This window comes from Salmo trutta, chromosome 36 (genome assembly GCF_901001165.1).
Source record: "Salmo trutta chromosome 36, fSalTru1.1, whole genome shotgun sequence".
In the NCBI taxonomy this organism is placed as follows: Eukaryota; Metazoa; Chordata; class Actinopteri; order Salmoniformes; family Salmonidae; genus Salmo; species Salmo trutta.
This window is the reverse complement of record NC_042992.1, coordinates 39,973,753-39,991,406: the sequence shown is the minus strand read 5'-3', so window position 1 is coordinate 39,991,406 and position 17,654 is coordinate 39,973,753. Positions and strand designations below refer to the sequence as shown.

General features: G+C 43.9%; 1 protein-coding gene across 9 annotated transcripts in view; it reads right to left on the bottom strand.

Moving 5' to 3' along the window:
- The window catches only part of LOC115176087 (ubiquitin-associated protein 2-like), a 47,640-nt gene extending 29,986 nt beyond the window's left edge, over positions 1–17,654 (bottom strand). For 5 of the 9 annotated variants that reach the window (XM_029735880.1, XM_029735883.1, XM_029735886.1 and 2 more), the window contains exons 1-9: positions 17,410–17,612; positions 10,562–10,693; positions 6,950–7,027; positions 4,333–4,443; positions 3,933–4,107; positions 3,587–3,682; positions 2,839–2,893; positions 1,266–1,310; positions 86–192 (exon numbers count right to left, since the gene is read on the bottom strand). In XM_029735880.1, coding sequence (XP_029591740.1) covers positions 86–192; positions 1,266–1,310; positions 2,839–2,893; positions 3,587–3,682; positions 3,933–4,107; positions 4,333–4,443; positions 6,950–7,027; positions 10,562–10,651 — 757 coding nt within the window. In that variant the 5' untranslated portion in view covers positions 10,652–10,693; positions 17,410–17,612. Of the gene's footprint in view, positions 1–85; positions 193–1,265; positions 1,311–2,838; positions 2,894–3,586; positions 3,683–3,932; positions 4,108–4,332; positions 4,444–6,949; positions 7,028–10,561; positions 10,694–17,409 lie in introns of all 9 variants that reach the window. The other 4 variants (XM_029735882.1, XM_029735888.1, XM_029735885.1 and 1 more) reach the window with 4 other exon arrangements.

Below are 17,654 nucleotides of genomic sequence, written 5' to 3'. Positions count from 1 at the left end.
GACTTTCCACCATCTTGCAGAGATATATGAAGTGTCTAGGCTGGGTGGTTTTGGACTGGGGCTGAGCAGGAGCTGGGTTCCTTACTGGGTCCTTCCTCTGGCTCCAGGGTTCCCGTGTTGTTCCAGGTGCTTCCCCCGCTGTAGCTCTCCTCTGTCTGGGTTGGCTCAGCGTAGTCCGCCGGGTTGAACGTTCTACAAAAAAGAAGAAGCCGTGGTTTTGAGCACAACCCTTTCCTATGCGTCTACCAACTGGAATATTTGACTGGGGTGAGATATACTGTAAAGGAGGAAGTAAGTAAGCAGTGAGATCGAGGAAGTGATTGAGGTGATCTGATGTGTAGCAGTTAGACAACATTCATCTGAGAAATCTCAGGATGACAGATTCAAAAATACTGAAGGAGGACAACCAAGGAATGGGAAAATAATCCAGGCAGTGCCTTATTTTTCCTCAACTCTCTCTGGCACTGTGCGGTGGCAAAAAACATAACGTCTTTCAACGCATCATTTCACAGCAGCGCTTCAGAGACAATTATAGAAAAGCACACATCCTTAAAATAGCTGTTCTCTTTCTTCTTTCAGGCTCAGGCACACAAGTTGTACAGTGCAGTACAGCCTACTGCAGTACAGTAAACTGACTTCAGTCATTTTCACGATCTGAATGGAATTCAGACTATTCATGTATGACTAGCTCCCGGTGAGAACCAGCGTGCTGTAGATTGGCAGGGAGGGACTCTTGATTGAACCACTGGTCACGCCCATTTAACAGTATTTAAATACGGCATCCCTGACAGAAATATTAGAATAAGCTACTACTGTAGATTGTATTTTATTTAGCTTGTGTAAATTCCCCAGCGTAGAGATGTATAGATTCAAATTTGATACTGCTACAGTGCTATTTGGGTTATTAATTGGATTCGTCCTGCCGTTCTTGATTTATTGCAGCCCCCCTATACATTGATATTTGATATCTGCATTGTTAAGCATTTTAACGCACCGCTATAACACCTGCCAAACTGTGTAAGCGACCAATAAACGTTAGTTTGATTTCTTATGGGGCTTGTGTGAACAGGTTTACCCTCGATGTTCAATAGACAGCTGTCATTTAATTCCATATCGTGTTACCAGGGTGCACGACATTGCTTTCATGTGCCCTGATACCCTGTGTGTCTAGCTCCATCCTTCCCTCTCTCGTGGCATTTGGCAGAATGATCCCCCCAACAGATAGCAAGATTGACACACTGACACACCAGTGGCGGTGCACTCACCTCTCATCTCCTGAAAAATCATATCTGGGCCCCTTATCAATCTGGCTTTAGAGGAAAAACAACAGCAACGATTACAAGCAGCACAACGGGGACAGATGGGGATGCAGTGTGTGGTTTTAGACTTCATTATTTTACAGAGGAATGTAGGGAAATCACATGCATGGACAAGTCACTACACTCACACTTCTGCAACACACATCTGTCAACACTGCATTGTTGGGGCAGTGTCACTTTCTATAGGTGTACTTGGTAGACTAAAAAGGGGAAAACATGGCTGCCAAACAAACACTCAAACCGAAGACTGTGTTCCATAAGTAACAATAATTGCATTATGATCAGGAGAGGAAGCACAGTTAAAACCAACAGAACACACTCATGCAAACACAGGCACCCAAAGGCCACAAGAGCAGCAGCGGAAGCAACACACCCTAAGAGGGACATGTTGGGGACAACGCAACACAAACTGCCTGGCTGTCAGTCTATGTAAGCCTATGGCGCTGGCTCACTCGCACTGCAGGTTAGTCACTATCAGAACAGGCCAAACTTGCGCACACATACACGCCAGCTGACTGGAGCCGTTCTGCCACAGCCAACCCATTGGCCCTCTCCTCTAACGTATCCCTATTAACACTGTAGAATAACATTAAAAGATCATTTCAACTTGTTAAAATGAAAGCACTGATGCAGTTGAAGTAGCCATTAACACAATTTTTGCATTTTATGATCAGTTAAATCTTATGTTCCACAAACCAGGTGCTTCAGACATAAAAAAAAAATAAAAAAAATTCACCATTAATTATTTCAAAGGGATGAAATTAACATGCAGGTTCATCTTTGAGGAAGCATTTTTACCTGTTGCACCCCTGGGAAAGAGCCCACACTAGCAGCGCCCACTCACCTAAACCCCACAAAGCCTGGTCTTTGACAACCCTAGAAATAGTAGACTCATCTCGCTGGGGCTTAATGCTAGCCCTAACACCTAGGAGGAATTATATAGCCAACTAAGTGTTAATTATAATTAAATACAAGATAGTAATATGTCTAATGTAGAGTAAATTTGATACTACTCATTATCAAAGCCGGTATAAAGGGCTGCTAACAATCTCGTCACTGTGAGCCTCGTCAAATTAATCAAAAACATATACTATATGACATCTAGGGTGCTCAATGACCAGGATTGGGTAAGAGGCAATGCATACACAGACAGACAATACAAACATACAAACCGGTGCTCCATTCAACCCAAAGGGAAAGACAAGGAACAAGAACACACCATGTCAGAGACACCGAGAGCAGAACCCTATGTGCAACAATCTCAATGCCCACCTGTTGAGTTACATGTTTGGTGTGGGGTCTACCAATATCGGACTTTAATGCAAATCCCATATTCACAGACAAGTGTACAGAGGTGGTCAGATTGAGTTACATAAGGGTTTATGTTCAGCCCATTTCAACTTGATTTGGCCGATGTATATTCTTAAATGGCTTAAAATGGGCCAGGTCCTGCTCTCTGGTGACCATGGCAAAAGGGAACATACATTTTTCTCTGTGAGCAGCACAGGTGTTCACTTACCCCATGCCCTGCGCAGAAAACCGGCCCCCTCGCCTGCCTCGCTCCCGTTCTCCCCCTAGAGAGGGACAGACAAGTTACACCACTGACCCAAAAATACTACAGAAAATAGAATGCATTGTCCCTTGAGGAACATTTGCCGTCTTGAATGCACATTAAAATGGTATTGAGCGCACTACAGAGAATGCATGGCTCTAGAATGCAACCTTTTAGCCGCATTTTGCAACCCTTTGACTTGGCTGAGTGTAAAACATTTAATTGGTCTAATGGGTACAAGCTTCACATTGAGTGCATATAGACCTCAAGTTTACTGTTAGATTATTAACACATGGCTACTAGCAGTAGGTATTATATTTAGAGTTAGCAATCTAACTCGTGTGTTTTGAGTTTCTACTTTCTCAGGTAGTTGAATTAGCCCATGTGATATTAGTGCACATAGATGTATGTAAAGCCATCTCTATGGGGGGGTGAACATTTGGGAGCTCTATTTTGACGGTAACCGCCTAATTGTCAACCCAACATTTGACAATAACTAGAATAGGGTGCACATCAAAATATCTTGAATAATGCATTCCTGACAAAATCATGGACTGGTGCCACCAACTGAAAAAGTTAGTAGCACCAGGGTAAAAGGTTAGTCCGGAGCACTGGAATGCTATGACATCTGACACACTAGGAGGGGGCATTAGCCTTAGTTTGTGTTGGGAACTTGTTTCAGGAGTCCAAACAACAGCTCTTGCCAACAACTTACCTCTTCCTCTGCCCCTCCCCCTGTGGCCTCGCTCTGTGCCCCTGCCTGCTATCCCAGCAGCCTTTCCTCCATCCAGACCATTCTCCTGTACACGGACTGAGAGGAGATGGCGGGCGCATTACAGGTAGTGAGGGAAAATAGACGTGTGTGGAGTAAGAAATAACGTTTGAAGTTAGACATGTCTGTTCAGAAGCTACAATGGCAATTTTTCTTCCAGAAATCTAAGGAAAGAATGTTTGTTGCACACACTGTCCCCTCCATAACAAGGGCAGGAGCTACAAAGGGTCTATTTGTATGCCTGTCACTTCCCATGACCCTAAAGCGAAGGCATGTTATTTCTACTCACACTCTCGTCCCCTACTAGCCCCTCTACCCCTGCGTGGGGCTCCACCTCGACGACGTGCCACGTCCCTCTCTGCTCCCCTCTCCCGGTTCTCCTTTCCTTCCTCTCCGGTCTCAGCATGGCCAGGCTCCTTCTGACCGGACACTCCTTTCTTCTTCCCCACCATCTCCCAAGAGTCCTGAGGAGAGATGAGGTGACAGGGTTCAGTTTTATTATGTTAGGGGAGAATCCTAACTTCCACTTAAAGTGGAATTTTCACTTAGTCTTCCACTGACATGAATGCATACCAAAGTGAAAATTCCACTTTAAGTGGAAGTTAGGATTCTCCCTGTAATGAGCTGGATGGGTAACTTGGTTTACTCCCTTTGCCAACTACTAAGCCGGACACAAAGGCCAAACTCACAGTATCTGGGCTACCTTCCAGCAACACGTTGATGGCTCTGTTGACATCCCCGTTGCAGTCATGCAGTGCAATCATAGACTCATCCTGGTCCTTGCCTGTGATGTCAATCAGCTGGACAGGGAAATGGATAAGAAACTTCAGTGAGTATATTGCAACGTAGCCCTTTACCCTCATAATACGTGTTGAAAACTGCATATTTGGGCACTAATCAGAGCTTAATTGGAACACAGTGGCTGTAAAGTAACATAATATAAAATGTCAGCTCAGTCTCTGCGCTTCATAGCGCTGTATGGGTTTTGACTGAGCGTTTATGAACACCACACACACAAAAAAACAAGACGCTGCCAATATCCCTCCCACTAAAATGGACAACTATTGTACATTTGGCCTCCTGAGTAGCACAGCGGTCCAAGGCACTGCCGTGCTTGAGCCATCACCACAGATTCGGGTTCAATCCCGGGCCGTGTTGCAGCCGGCCATGACCGGGAGACCCATGAGGCGATGTACAATTGGCCCAGCGTCGTCCGGGTTTGGCCGGCTGGAACGTTCGTCCCCATCGCACTCTAGCGACTCCTTGTGGTGGGCCGGGTGCATGCAAGCTGCCATGGTCGCCAGTTGTATGGTGTTTCTCCAACACATTGGTGCGGCTGGCTTCCGGGTTAAGCGAACATTGTGTAAAGAAGCAGTGCGGCTTGGCAGGATCGTGTTTCGGAGAACGCATGGCTCTCGACCTTCACCCCTCCTGAATCCGTACGGGAGTTGCAGCGATGGTACAAGACTAACTACCGATTGGAAATAATGAAATTGGGGGTACATATGAGAGGACTATGTATTTTGAAAGATGAGATGTTCAGGATTATAATAAATACGACTTATGTTATACAAGCAAGTCAAATACCTGTGAACGCCTAAAACCAAGATTTTATTGTATAACTAAGTAAGTCATGCTGGCAATAGAACAACCTTTCAAATGATGCCCACCTGAACCAGATTTTTGGATTGTGTAAATAGTAAGTGTTGGCTGGGATGTACGGTTGTTCCCCAAACAAAACTACAAGTGCATGCTCTAGTTTCAACGGCACAGCTAGGAGAGCTAAAAAAAATACAAATACTATTGAGTCATAAGTGTTTTGTAATTACTTACAGGCGTATGGCCAACTTGAGACAGCAGTTAGTCCTCATTCAAACCATTGTACTTTTATTTGTCTTACGTTGTACTTAAGAAAATTCCTGGAGAATGTGGGGTATGTTTCTGAACGTATCGAGAGTATATTACGATTTTATTAACAAATGCAAAATAAACTAATATTGGAATAAGTCTTGTCAGGTGAACCTGTTGTGTCCAACTTGTCTAATAAAATTCCCATAATCTCAAAACTGTTCTTTAAATTTCTACCATGCTTATGTATAGTATTCAGACCACTACTTTTCCCACATTTTGCTAGGTTACAGAATTATTCTAAAATGGATTCAATCGTCTCTCCCCCCCCTACACACAATACCCCATAAAGCAAAAACAGGTTCACAAATATTTGCTAATTTATATATATAAAAAAATAAAACATTTACATAAGCATTCAGACCCTTTACGCAGTACTTTGTTAAAGCACCTTAGGCAGCGATTACAGCCTCGAGTGTTCTTGGGTATGACGCTACAAGCTTGGCACACCTGCTTTCAGGTCTTTCCAGAGATGTTCGATCGGGTTCTGGCTGGGCCACTCAAGGACATTCAGAGACTTGTCCCGAAGCCACTCCTGCGTTGTCTGGCTGTGTGCTTAGGGTCATTGTCCTGTTAGAAGGTGAGCCACTGCCCCAGTCTGAGGTCCTGAGCACTCTGGAGCAGGTTTTCATCAAGGAGCTCTGTACTTTGCTATGTTCATCTTTCCCTCGATCCGGACTGGTCTTCTAGTCACTGCTGCTGAAAAACATCCCCACAGCATGACGCTGCTGCCACCATGCTTCACTGCAAGGATGGTGCCAGGTTTACACCAGACATGACACGTGGCATTCAGGCCAAAGAGTTCAATCTTGGTTTCATCAGACCAAAGAATCTTGTTTCTCATGGTTTAAGAGTCCTTTAGGTGCCTTTTGGCAAACTCCAAGCGGAGTTAACCCTTTTACTGAGGAGTGGCTTCTGTCTGGCAACTCTACCATAAATGGTGAAGTGTGCAGAAATGGGAGAACCTTCCAGAAGGACAACCATCTCCACAGAAGAACTCTGGAGCTGTCAGAGTGACCATCGGGTTCTTGGTCACATCCCTGACCAAGGCCGTTCTCCACCGATTGCTCAGTTTGGCTGGGCAGCCAGCTCTAGGAAGAGTCTTGGTGGTTCTAAGCTTCTTCCATTTAAGAATGATGGAGGCCACTGTGTTCTTGGAGACCTTCAACGCTGCAGAAATTCTTTGGTACCTTTCCCCAGATCTGTGACTCGACACAATCCTGTCTCGGAGCTCAACGGACATTTTTGACGCAATTATACTTTAAGCTCTAGCTACCAGACCAGAGAAAAAGCGGCAAGGACACTTCCAGATCTCTATGAATGTACACTAATGTAACAGTTCTCCCTTCAGGCAGCAAAAAGGGTCTAAAAGGGCATCAGGATGACATGTTCTCTCACCTGCTTAACTTTTTCTTCAAAATCAGCATCATTGTGGTCCGAAATCATCTGCGCGAGTCGGATCTGCTCAGCAGTGGCCTGTGTAGAGAAGGGTGGAACACAAATAGCCTTTTAAAAAAGTGGCTCATGTCAAAAAATGTTTTTTTTATTTAACTAGGCAAGTCAGTTAAGAACAAATTCTTATTTACAATGACGGCCTACCAGGGAACACTGCCTTGTTCAGGGGCAGCACAACAGATTTTTACCTTGTCAGCACAGAGACTCGATCCAGCAACCTTTCGGGTACTGGCCCAACGCTCTAAACACTAGGCTACCTGTCGCCCACAAATGACAGGCATTTATCCACCCATTAAGTATTAGTTAGGTACAGGGTTGGGGAGTAACGGATTGCAAAAGAAACACCAACTAATCAGTTACCAGCAAAAGTATTGTAATCAGATAGTAATCATACTATTGAAAAACTTGAGGATTACTTTTAAATTCAGAAATGGTGCGTAAAAAAATAAAATGAAAGCTTGTTTTCCTAATGACATTCAAATCAGCATTGAAAAAAAAAGGCGCAAGTTTGTTCCCCCTGAGTGAGTCTGACCACAAGTCAGAGACCACTATGATGACAACAAATGGGTTTGATGGATCGTGGTAAAAGAGCAGGAATAAGCTGTCTTCCAATGGTGCGACTGCTGTCGGCATCCAAAGATTATTCAACTTGAATAAACGGTTGGAGGTAAGGATGACAGCAGTGGTGTAGTCCACGGTGATACGGAAATCACTTATTATTGATATCTACATAGCACATTGATGTGAATCACACTGCTGCTCTCTCATTCAGCTATTTTCACCTTACCGATTGTGGTCGTTGTGGATGGCTGTTTACAAATCTAATTGTGTATTTCAACCCAATAATGGTTGAATTCAAGAAGTTTAAGCTGCCTATCAATCATTGTTTTTGAAACCAGTGGACAGCCAGTGAAAAATGCACTCTTGCAACAGCTGCATAGTGAGAATCCGAGCCTATGGAATAAAAGTGAGGCTTTTATTGCTGAATCTAATTCATGCTGATATGAAAAATCCTTACACCTAATGGACACGTGCTCAAACTTGCACACTATTGATAGACTTAGGGGCAATCTGTAGTTGCTACATCCATTTTCGGACTGTAACAATTCAGCATCATAAAATTCCACAGGTGGGTGAATCAGACAACATAAAATCGTCCGGAACTCAAGTGTTTCCACTAGCACCGGCTGTCGGCTAAACAGCTGACTACTCATTTTCAGCCGGCTACTTTTCACTTTAACTAGGCGATTATTTTCAATGCACTAATCAGAAAAGTCCGCAGAGCCCTCTCCTGCTAGAATGAACGATATGCATCTTCTAGTGATCTACTGATATGACAGGTGCTGCCCTGTCAGTCACAAAGAGAGCGATGACAGGGAAGCAATGCTGGTTTGACAGTCTGCCGTCTGTCGTGCCTCCCGGTACCTGGTTGTAGTCCAATTTCTTTACAGAGGTGGGGAGAACATGATGCTTCATCTGCAAGTCAAATTAAGGCTTTACAGTGCAACAATTCTACTCACATATGCATCTATAAATAGATGTGAGAACCGAAAAAATTATGACCAAGTGTGCGAGTTGTGATTTGTAGCTACATTACATGACCAAAGGTATGTGGACACCTGCTCATTCTAAAATCCTGGGCATTAATATGGAGTTGGTCCCTCCTATGCTGCTATAACTGCCTGTACTCTTCTGGGAAGGCTTTCCACTAGATGTTGGATCATTGCTGCGGGGACTTGCTTCCATTCAGCCACAAGCGTATTAGTGAGGTCAGGCACTGATGTTGGGCGATTAGGTATGGCTCAGTCGGCATCCCAAAAGGTGTTCGATGGGGTTGCGATCAGGGCTCTGTGCAGGCCAGTCAAGTTCTTCTACACCAATCTCAACAAACCATTTCTGTATGGACCTCGCTTTGTGCACAGAGGCATTGTCATGCCCTAAACTGTTGCCACAAAGTTCAAGCACTGAATTGTCTAGAATGTCATTGTATGCTTTAGCATTAATATTTCCCTTCACTGGGTCCAAACCATGAAACAGCCCCAGACTATCAATCCTCCTCCACCAAACGTTAGTTGGCACTATCCAGTCGGGCATCCACCAAAGTCCGATTCATCCGTCAGACTGCCAGAGGGTGAAGCATGATTCATCACGCCAGAGAAAGCGTTTCCACTGATCCAGAGACCAATGGCAGCGAGCTTTACACCACTCCAGCCAACGTTTGGCATTGCGCATGGTGATTTTAGGCATGAGTGCGGCTGCTCATGAAAGGCCACTTCATGAAGCTCCTGACGAACAGTTATCGTGCCAACGTTGCTTCCAGAGGCAGTTTGGAACTTAGTAGTGAGTGTTGCAACCAAGAACAGATTACTTTTTACGCGCTACATGCTAATGCACTCCCGTTCTGTGAGCTTGTGTGGCAGCCTACCACGCTGCGGCTGAGCCGTTGTTGCTCCTAGACGTTTCCACTTCAAAATAACAGCACTTACAGTTGACTGGGGCTCTAGCAGGGCATACATTTGATGAACTCACTTGTTGGAAAAGTGGCGTCCTATGACGGTACCACATTGAAAGTCACTGAGCGCTTCAGTAAGGCTATTCTACTGTCAATGTTGTCTATGAGGATTGCATGGCTGTGTGCTTGATTATATACACCCGTCAGTAACAGGTGTGGCTGAAACAGCATAATCCAAATTTTAAGGGGTGTACACATACTTTTGTAAATAGTGTAGCAACATCAGGAAAGGCGCCAATCCAACGCGGGAGAAGGCTCATTTGTTATAAAATAATATTACATTTATTAGTGTAGCGACATTTTTTACATAATATAACCATATACAATTTTACTATCACATGCCTTCAAGTGATGACTGCCATTCCCGTGGCCTCCGCAATGAATTAGTCCACTGACACAGGCGCGAATCAGACAGGTGCACCATAAAAAGAAAAAGAAATTGCGACTGCTTGACTAAAGACATTCAGTCGACCAACAGCCTATCGACCAATCAACTAAATAGAGTCATCTCTAGTATTTACATTGTTTTGTTGACTAGGCTGGTTGATTTTTAATGTTTGTTTGAGTCTGCTGCTTCAACTGATAGTGAAGAGATTCTGTCTACTACTAGGCAGATCCAAAATCTCTCACCGCCACTTGACAACTTGAATGGCACTGTTACCATGGTAACCTCCCGCCCTTAAAGTGGCAGATAAAAATTGTCTCATCTGATATTTTAGTTAAGAGACTTGGGTAACATTTAAATAAATTGAGGAATACATCACATTACTTCCTACTCATATATTTTTGGTTTTAGAAAAATTAAGAATGCTTTTTTGTAAAAACAAACGTAAGTAAATATATCAAATAAATATTTTGGCTGGTAAAATAAATAAAAATAGGAATGGCTGGTAGATTTCTCCATCTACTTGCCACAGTGGCTGGTGGACCAACGAGTTCATTTTAGGCCCTGGAAACATAGAATCAGCTGTTGGGTCAGTGTGTGTGGTAACTAAGTGCATGACATCCAGATTGGGCAGAAGGGTCGAGGGCAAGGTACCAACCTGAGGTCTCTGCTTGTGCTGTGTCTGGCCTGTCTGCGTCTGCTGCTCCCAACTGCCGCAGGCTCGGTTTCCGCCCACCGACGTCATCATTTACAGTATATACAAATAACAGTATTTACAAAGGAATAACACCTGAGAAAGTTGGGAGAGAGGTTCAACGTCAAATTACTATTTGGAAAATCCAACTGACACTGAAACCATGCATTTTTAGTGGTTCAGTGAAACAAATTAGTAAGGTCGGGTTTGGGGACGTCACTACGGATTAAAGTGTAAGTGATTCACTGATTACAGAATGAATATTGTAAAGTAAGACCAGGGTTAGTTATAAAAACTAGTTGGTAAGACTGCTTACGGCAGTATTGCAGTTCCTGAGAATCAGTGGCTTAATTAACCTATAAATGAGCGTGGCCTGGTAACAATCTAGAAATAACAATTTTGATTTTCAATAGCAATTGTTAATGTGCATCTTTCACATGATGTGAGGGAGCAAATGTACTAGCTAGAAAAACAGTTCCCCCCAAAAAACATGGTGTTTAACTCCAGAACTGGGAATAGAGCATAGATAGTAATTATGTAAAGGCCAAGGGCCCGGATCCCGAAAGCTTAAGTTCATCATTAAAACGTTCTTAGGAGCATCGTTAAATATACTGGTTTCCCAAAACCATAATTAACATTGCACTTGATAAATGCTTGTAATGTAAATGCCTGCCTCAGACCACTCGTAGAACAGCTAGATGCCTTTTTGCCCTCCTGCGTCAATTACTTTAACAAGGAAGACAGAGACCTAGGTCTCTTTTACAAATCCCCCTGTGTATACACACATACACACACACACAACATGCATACAGTGCATTTAGAAAGTATTCAGACCCCTTCCTCCACATTTTGTTACATTAGCCTTATTGTAAAATTCTCATCTATACAATACTCCATAATGACAGTGAAAACAGGTTAAGAAATGTTTGCAAATGTATAAAAACAAATAAAAAAATTCACATAAGTATTAAGTCATTAGAGAAACCAAGGCTGTTGAGTCTGCCGACAAGAATACGGTGATTGACAGAGTCGAAAGCCTTGGCCAGGTCGATGAAGAAGGCTGCACAGTACTGTCTTATCGATGGCGGCTATGATATTGTTTAGTACCTTGAGCGTGGCTGAGGTGCACCCGTGACCAGCTCGGAAACCGGATTGCACAGCAGAGAAGGTATGGTGGGATTTGAAATGGTCAGTGTTGTTTGTTAACTTGGCCGGGGTAGCCAGGAGGAAAGCACGGCCAGCGGTAGAGAAATGCTTATTGAAATTCTCAATTACTGTGGATTTAAATCAGTAGTGACAGTGTTTCCTAGCCTCAGTGCAGTGGGCAGCTGGGAGGAGGTGCTCTTATTCTCCATGGCCTTTACAGTGTCCCAGAACTTTCTGGAGTTCAGGATGCAAATTTCTGTGAAAAAGCTAGCCTTTGCTTTCCTAACTGACTGTGTGTATTGGTTCCTGACATCCCTGAAAAGTTGCATATCGCGGGGACTATTCGATGCTTGTGCAGTCCGCCACAGGATGTTTTTGTGCTGATTGAGGGCAGTTTGGTCTGGAGTGAACCAAGGGCGATATCGGTTCTTAGTTCTACATTTTTCAAAGGGGCATGCTTATTTAAGATGGTGAGGATTTTTTTTAAAAGAACGACCAGGCGTCCTCTACTGACGGGATGAGGTCAATATCCTTCCAGGATACCCGGGCCAAGTCGATTAGAAAGGCCTGCTCGCAGAAGTGTTTTAGGGAGTTTTAGGGTGTCCAGGGCACATCTGGGAGCTGAGGGGGGTCTATAACAGGCGGCAACAGTGAGAGAATTATTTCTGGAGAGATTCATGTTTAAAATTAAAAGCTCGAACTGTTTGGGCATAGACCTGGAAAGTATGACAGAACTTTGCAGGCTAACTCCTCCCCCATTGGCAATTTATCTTGACAGATAATGTCTTAGTTGGGGATGGGAATCTCAATTGTTGGTGGCCTTCCTAAGCCAGGATTCAGACACGGAAAGACATCACGGTTGGCGCAGTGTGCTAAAGCAGTGAATAAAGCAAACTTAGGGAGGATGCTTCTGATGTTAACATGCATGAAACCAAGGCTTTTACGGTTACAGAAGTCAACAAATGAGAGCGCCTGGGGACACACAGGGCCTGGGTTAACCTCCACATCACCCAAGGAGGAATAGGATGAGGGTACGGCTAAAGACTATCAAAACTGGTCATCTAGTGCGTTGGGGACAGAAATAAAAGTAGCAGATTTTTGGGTGTGGTAGGATAGAGTCAGGGCATAATGTACAGACAGGGTGCGGGTACAGTGAAGGTAGGGTGCGGGTACAGTGAAGGTAAACCTAGGCATTGAGTGAAGTTAAGAGGTTGCAATCTCTGGACGCACTAGTTATGCTGGGTGATGTCACCGCATGTGTGGGAGGTGGGACAAGAGGCATCTGAGGCATGTTGAAACAATGATAACTATCCTAAACAACAGTATACAAGGCATATTGACAGAGAGAGACAAAGCGAGGCATAAAGCAATCACAGGTGTTGATTTGGAGAGCTAGCTAAGACAATGGGTAAGACAACAGCTTATCAGCTAAGACAGCAACAACAGGTAAAATGGCGATGAATGGGCAGAGAGAGTCAGTTAACTACACACAGGGCCTGAGGTCGAGGCTGGGCCGACAGAAACAAAATGGAGTACCGTGATTAATGAACAGTCCAGCAGGCATCAGCTATGTAGCCAAGTGATCATAGGGTCCAGTGAACAGCAATAGATGACAGGGAAGCCGCTAGGTAGCCGTTACTAAGCTAGCAAGCGGAAGACACAGCGTTAAAAAAGTTAGCAGGCCGGGGCTAGTAGAAGCATCTGCTCCGACAACCGTCCTTTGCCGGACGAGGGCACAGCGGATGGAATTACGTCGGCAGACCGGTCGTGATGGAACGGCGGGGCTCCATGTTGACAAAGGGTCTAGGCCAGTTGGCAAAAGAAGCATTGTAGCTAGAGTAATTTTGTTTGCTAGGCGGGAGATGCACCTGGCTCGCGGCTAACTGGTGCTAGCGTTGGGACAAGGGTGTTAGCCACTATAGCCACTCGGTAGCTGCGATGATCCGATGCAAAGGTCCTGAGCTTACGGCAAGAATCTGGTGTAGTGGATTCTAGTCGTGTTAGTGAAGTGTCCGGGAGGCATCAGCTGTGTAGCAGAATGATCATAGGGTCCACTGAGCAGGCCGGGAGATGGGCCTGGCTCAAGGCTAGCTTCGGGGCTGGGCCACTCGGTGGCAGCAAGCTAGCTGCGATGATCTGGAGTAATGATCCAGAGCTTAGGGCAGGATCCGGTGTTGTCGTGGAGAAAAACAGTCCGATATGCTCAAGGTTGATAATGCGCTGAGCAGACAGGCAGGCTGGCAAGTATTATCCAGGCTAAAAGCGGCTGGTATCTGTGCTAAAGGTAAAAGCCGCTAGCAGTGGCTAACAATGACTAAATAGCTAGTAGATAATTACCTGGTTAGCTTCTGATGGCTAGCTTCTAATGGAGGTTCTGGTTTCAGGTCTAAAAATAGATCCATATCACATTTGGTGAGGCGGGTTGCCGGAAGGTATATTTAATTTCAAAAATGGAAAAAGAGATTGAAAATATATTGAAAGACATACAAAAAAGACAAAATGTACACGCGAGACCGACAAACAATGTCTGCACTGCTACGTCATCTTGGAATTAACTGAACAATGGGGGAGAAGAACTTTGCCCAGGGAGGTGAACAAGAACTTCGAAGGTAACTGACAGCTCCAGAGTTCCTCTGAAGATGGGAGAATCTACCGGAAGGACAACCCATCTATGCAGCACTCCACCAATCAGGTCTTTATGGTAGAGTGGTCAGACAGAAGCCACTCAATTAAAAAAGGCACATGACCGTCCGCTTGGAGTTTGCCCAAAGTCACCTAAAGGACTCTCAGACCATGAGAAACAAGATTCTCAGGTCTGATGAAACCAATATTTAACTATTTTGATTAAATGCCCAGCGTCACGTCTGAAGGAAACCTAGCACCATCTCTACGGTGAAGCACGGTTGTGGCAGCATCATGCTGTGGGGATGTTTTTCAGAGGCAGGGACTTGGAGACTTGTCAAAATCAAGGGAAAGATGAACAGAGCAAAGTACAGAGAGATCCTTGATGAAAATCAGCTCCAGAGCACTCAAGACCTCAAACTTGGTCAAAGGTTCACCTTCCAACAGGACAACAACCCTAAGCATAAAGCGAAGACAACGCAGGAGTGGCTTCGGGACAAGTCAATGGCATTGAGTGGTCCAGCCAAAGCCCGGGCTTGAACCCAATCGAACATCTGGATAGACCTGAAAATAGCTGTGCAGCGACGCTCCCCATCCAACCTGACAGAGCTTGAGAAGATCTGCAGAGAATTGGAGAAACTCCCCAAATACAGGTGTTCCAAGCTTGTAGCATAACACCCAAGAAGACTTGAGACTGTAATCACAGCCAAAGGTGCTGAAACAAAGCGCAGACAGAGTAAAAAGGGTCTGAATAGAAAATGTGATATAAATTTGCTAAGGATTCTAACAACTTTTTTTTGCTTTGTCATTAGGGTGTGTAGATTGAGGGAAAAAACAATCAATTTTCAAATAAGGCTGTAATGTAACAAAGTGTGGAAAAAGTCAAGGAATCTGAATACTTTCCATAGGCACTGTATGTATGTACGCATGTATGGAGCATTATGTATTTTCAATTTTATTCACATTTTCAAGTACTGATGACAAATAATGCTTTACGATTATTGCATAGATTGTAACGGACACCTATGTTTGTAAAATACTTATTTGAACATTGTACTGATAATAATGAGCTAATGCTAAGCTATTTGCCAACTATGCCATGTTTGTTGACATTATACAATGCATTCTGGGTGTCACGTAAACGTCTGTCAGACCAATGATGTTATGAGTAAACTCCCGGAAGGGAATGAAGTTAAGTGAATGATTGTAGACGACACACCCCCTAAAAACATGCATACTGCAAACAGACCAAACTCATCTTGTCTCCTCTTATCTTTGGTTGACAAAAAAAACTAACATCTAAATTAATCAGACTTTGGATTTCTAGGAAGTGTTTTAATCAACTATTTTGATCAATGGTGAGCTCACCTGCAATGTGATGAATTATAAATAGTTAGTGCTATTAGCTAATTCATATTGTGGTTTCTGTCAGCCAGGAGTTATCTAAATATGACCACTTGTGTTACGTGAATCTTTCCTCAGTTTGAGCTAGGAAAAATGTAGCCTACATTTTCCGGTTTGGATGATTGTGTATGCTGTCACTACTTCTGAGAATGTCTAAACATTGCATCCAAAAATAAACTGGTCACATTCAGGACATAACTTTAAGGAATGTTTGTGTCAAAACAAGTTTTATTTTTTTTTAAACTGGCCAGCTCAAATGCTGACCGTTGCCTCAATCGAAACTGGACGTTCTAAATAAGTCTTCTAATCACACCGGTTTGAGCGTACGCTGCAGAGACCAGTGTTGAATGATCACACCCGCCTCCCGAGTGTGGCGCTGCTAGAGGCGTCACTACAGACCCGGGTTTGATCCCAGGCTGTGTCGCAGCCAGCTGCGATCTGGAGACCCATGAGCCTGTGCACAATTGGCCCAGCGTCGTCCGAGTTGGGGAGGGTTTGGCAGCCGGGATGTTCTTGTCCCATCGCGCTCTAGCGACTCCTTTTGGCAGGCCAAGCGCATGCATGCTGACCTCAGTCTCCAGTTGTACAGTTTACAATGCCATTTCATTTGTAGCTAGTGGTTATGTTAAGCCATACCTAGCCTTGTGTTTCTATTTTAATTCCGGTTTTTGTAGAAATAGGCGGGGTTTCTGACTTTGTGGCTGTTGTAACGACCTATCCAAAGACATGGTTAACAAGGCTAAAGTTACCTAATTTTAAACAACGGTCCTAGCTAGCTAATTGGCCAACTAAAATTATATACATAACTAGGTAGTTAACGTTAGGTTTAGTATATCCAAATAGGGTCCAATGAAATGTGAGTTCGCGAACATTAGTTAGCTACTTTAGCTAATTGAGATCTGGCAAATGACATATTTTTCACACATTTGCTGGGAGGCTAGCTAACTAACAAGATAATGTGGCTACTATGGTAGCTTGTTAGCGGAGGCTAGCTAACAAGCTACTGTAACTACTATGGTTAACTTGTTAGCGAACTAACTTAGCAGATTGTAATGGCGTCCACCAGCGAACGATGCAATACACACATCGCTCTGGATTTAACATTCACAACATGCTTTTATTTAGCTAACGATAGCTAGCGATTCGTCTCTAACTAAGCTATCAAACGTTACATAAACTCCATGAATATTATTTCACCACAACCATTAACTAGCTAACGTCAGGTATTTCAATAAATATAATTTACTTCATAAACATAACATTATTATCTAACTGTTAGCGAGCTAAGATATTTTTAGGGAACATCCATCCAGCCTGGTCGAAGTTGTCGATGAGATTCCGTTCTTCTCAACCTCATGGCGAAGAGAAGATAGCTAGCTAGATTGTTGCAAATCATCACTTCTAGCCTAACTGGCAAACATGGTTACTAGTAAGGCATATTAGTGAGCCCACAAACTCATAGGCCGCACATTAACGTGATAACTAACTCACAAATCACATTATAAGTGGCACTATGCAGCACCAGCAAACGAGCCTCCGTTGGGAACGCTGCCGATGTCTGTTTATATAAACACGACACCGAGGCTCTAGGTAGGCCCGTAGGCCCAAAATAAAGAAAATAAATAACAAGCGATACTGACCAGAAACCCAGATGAATGTCAGATATTCTGCTATAAAACCGACCAAGCGGTCTCTCTGTCGACCTCCTAATCGGATTTCGACGAAATGAAACCTCAAAGCCCAAAAATAATACACTTATTTGAGGAATTATGCCGAACCGACTCGCGCAGACAATAAGCGAGAGACTCGGCATTTACCTGTGTCTTTTCCACTTTGACACCGCAGATAGCTCCGTCACGTGGTTGACAGGGCGCTTCAATGTAAC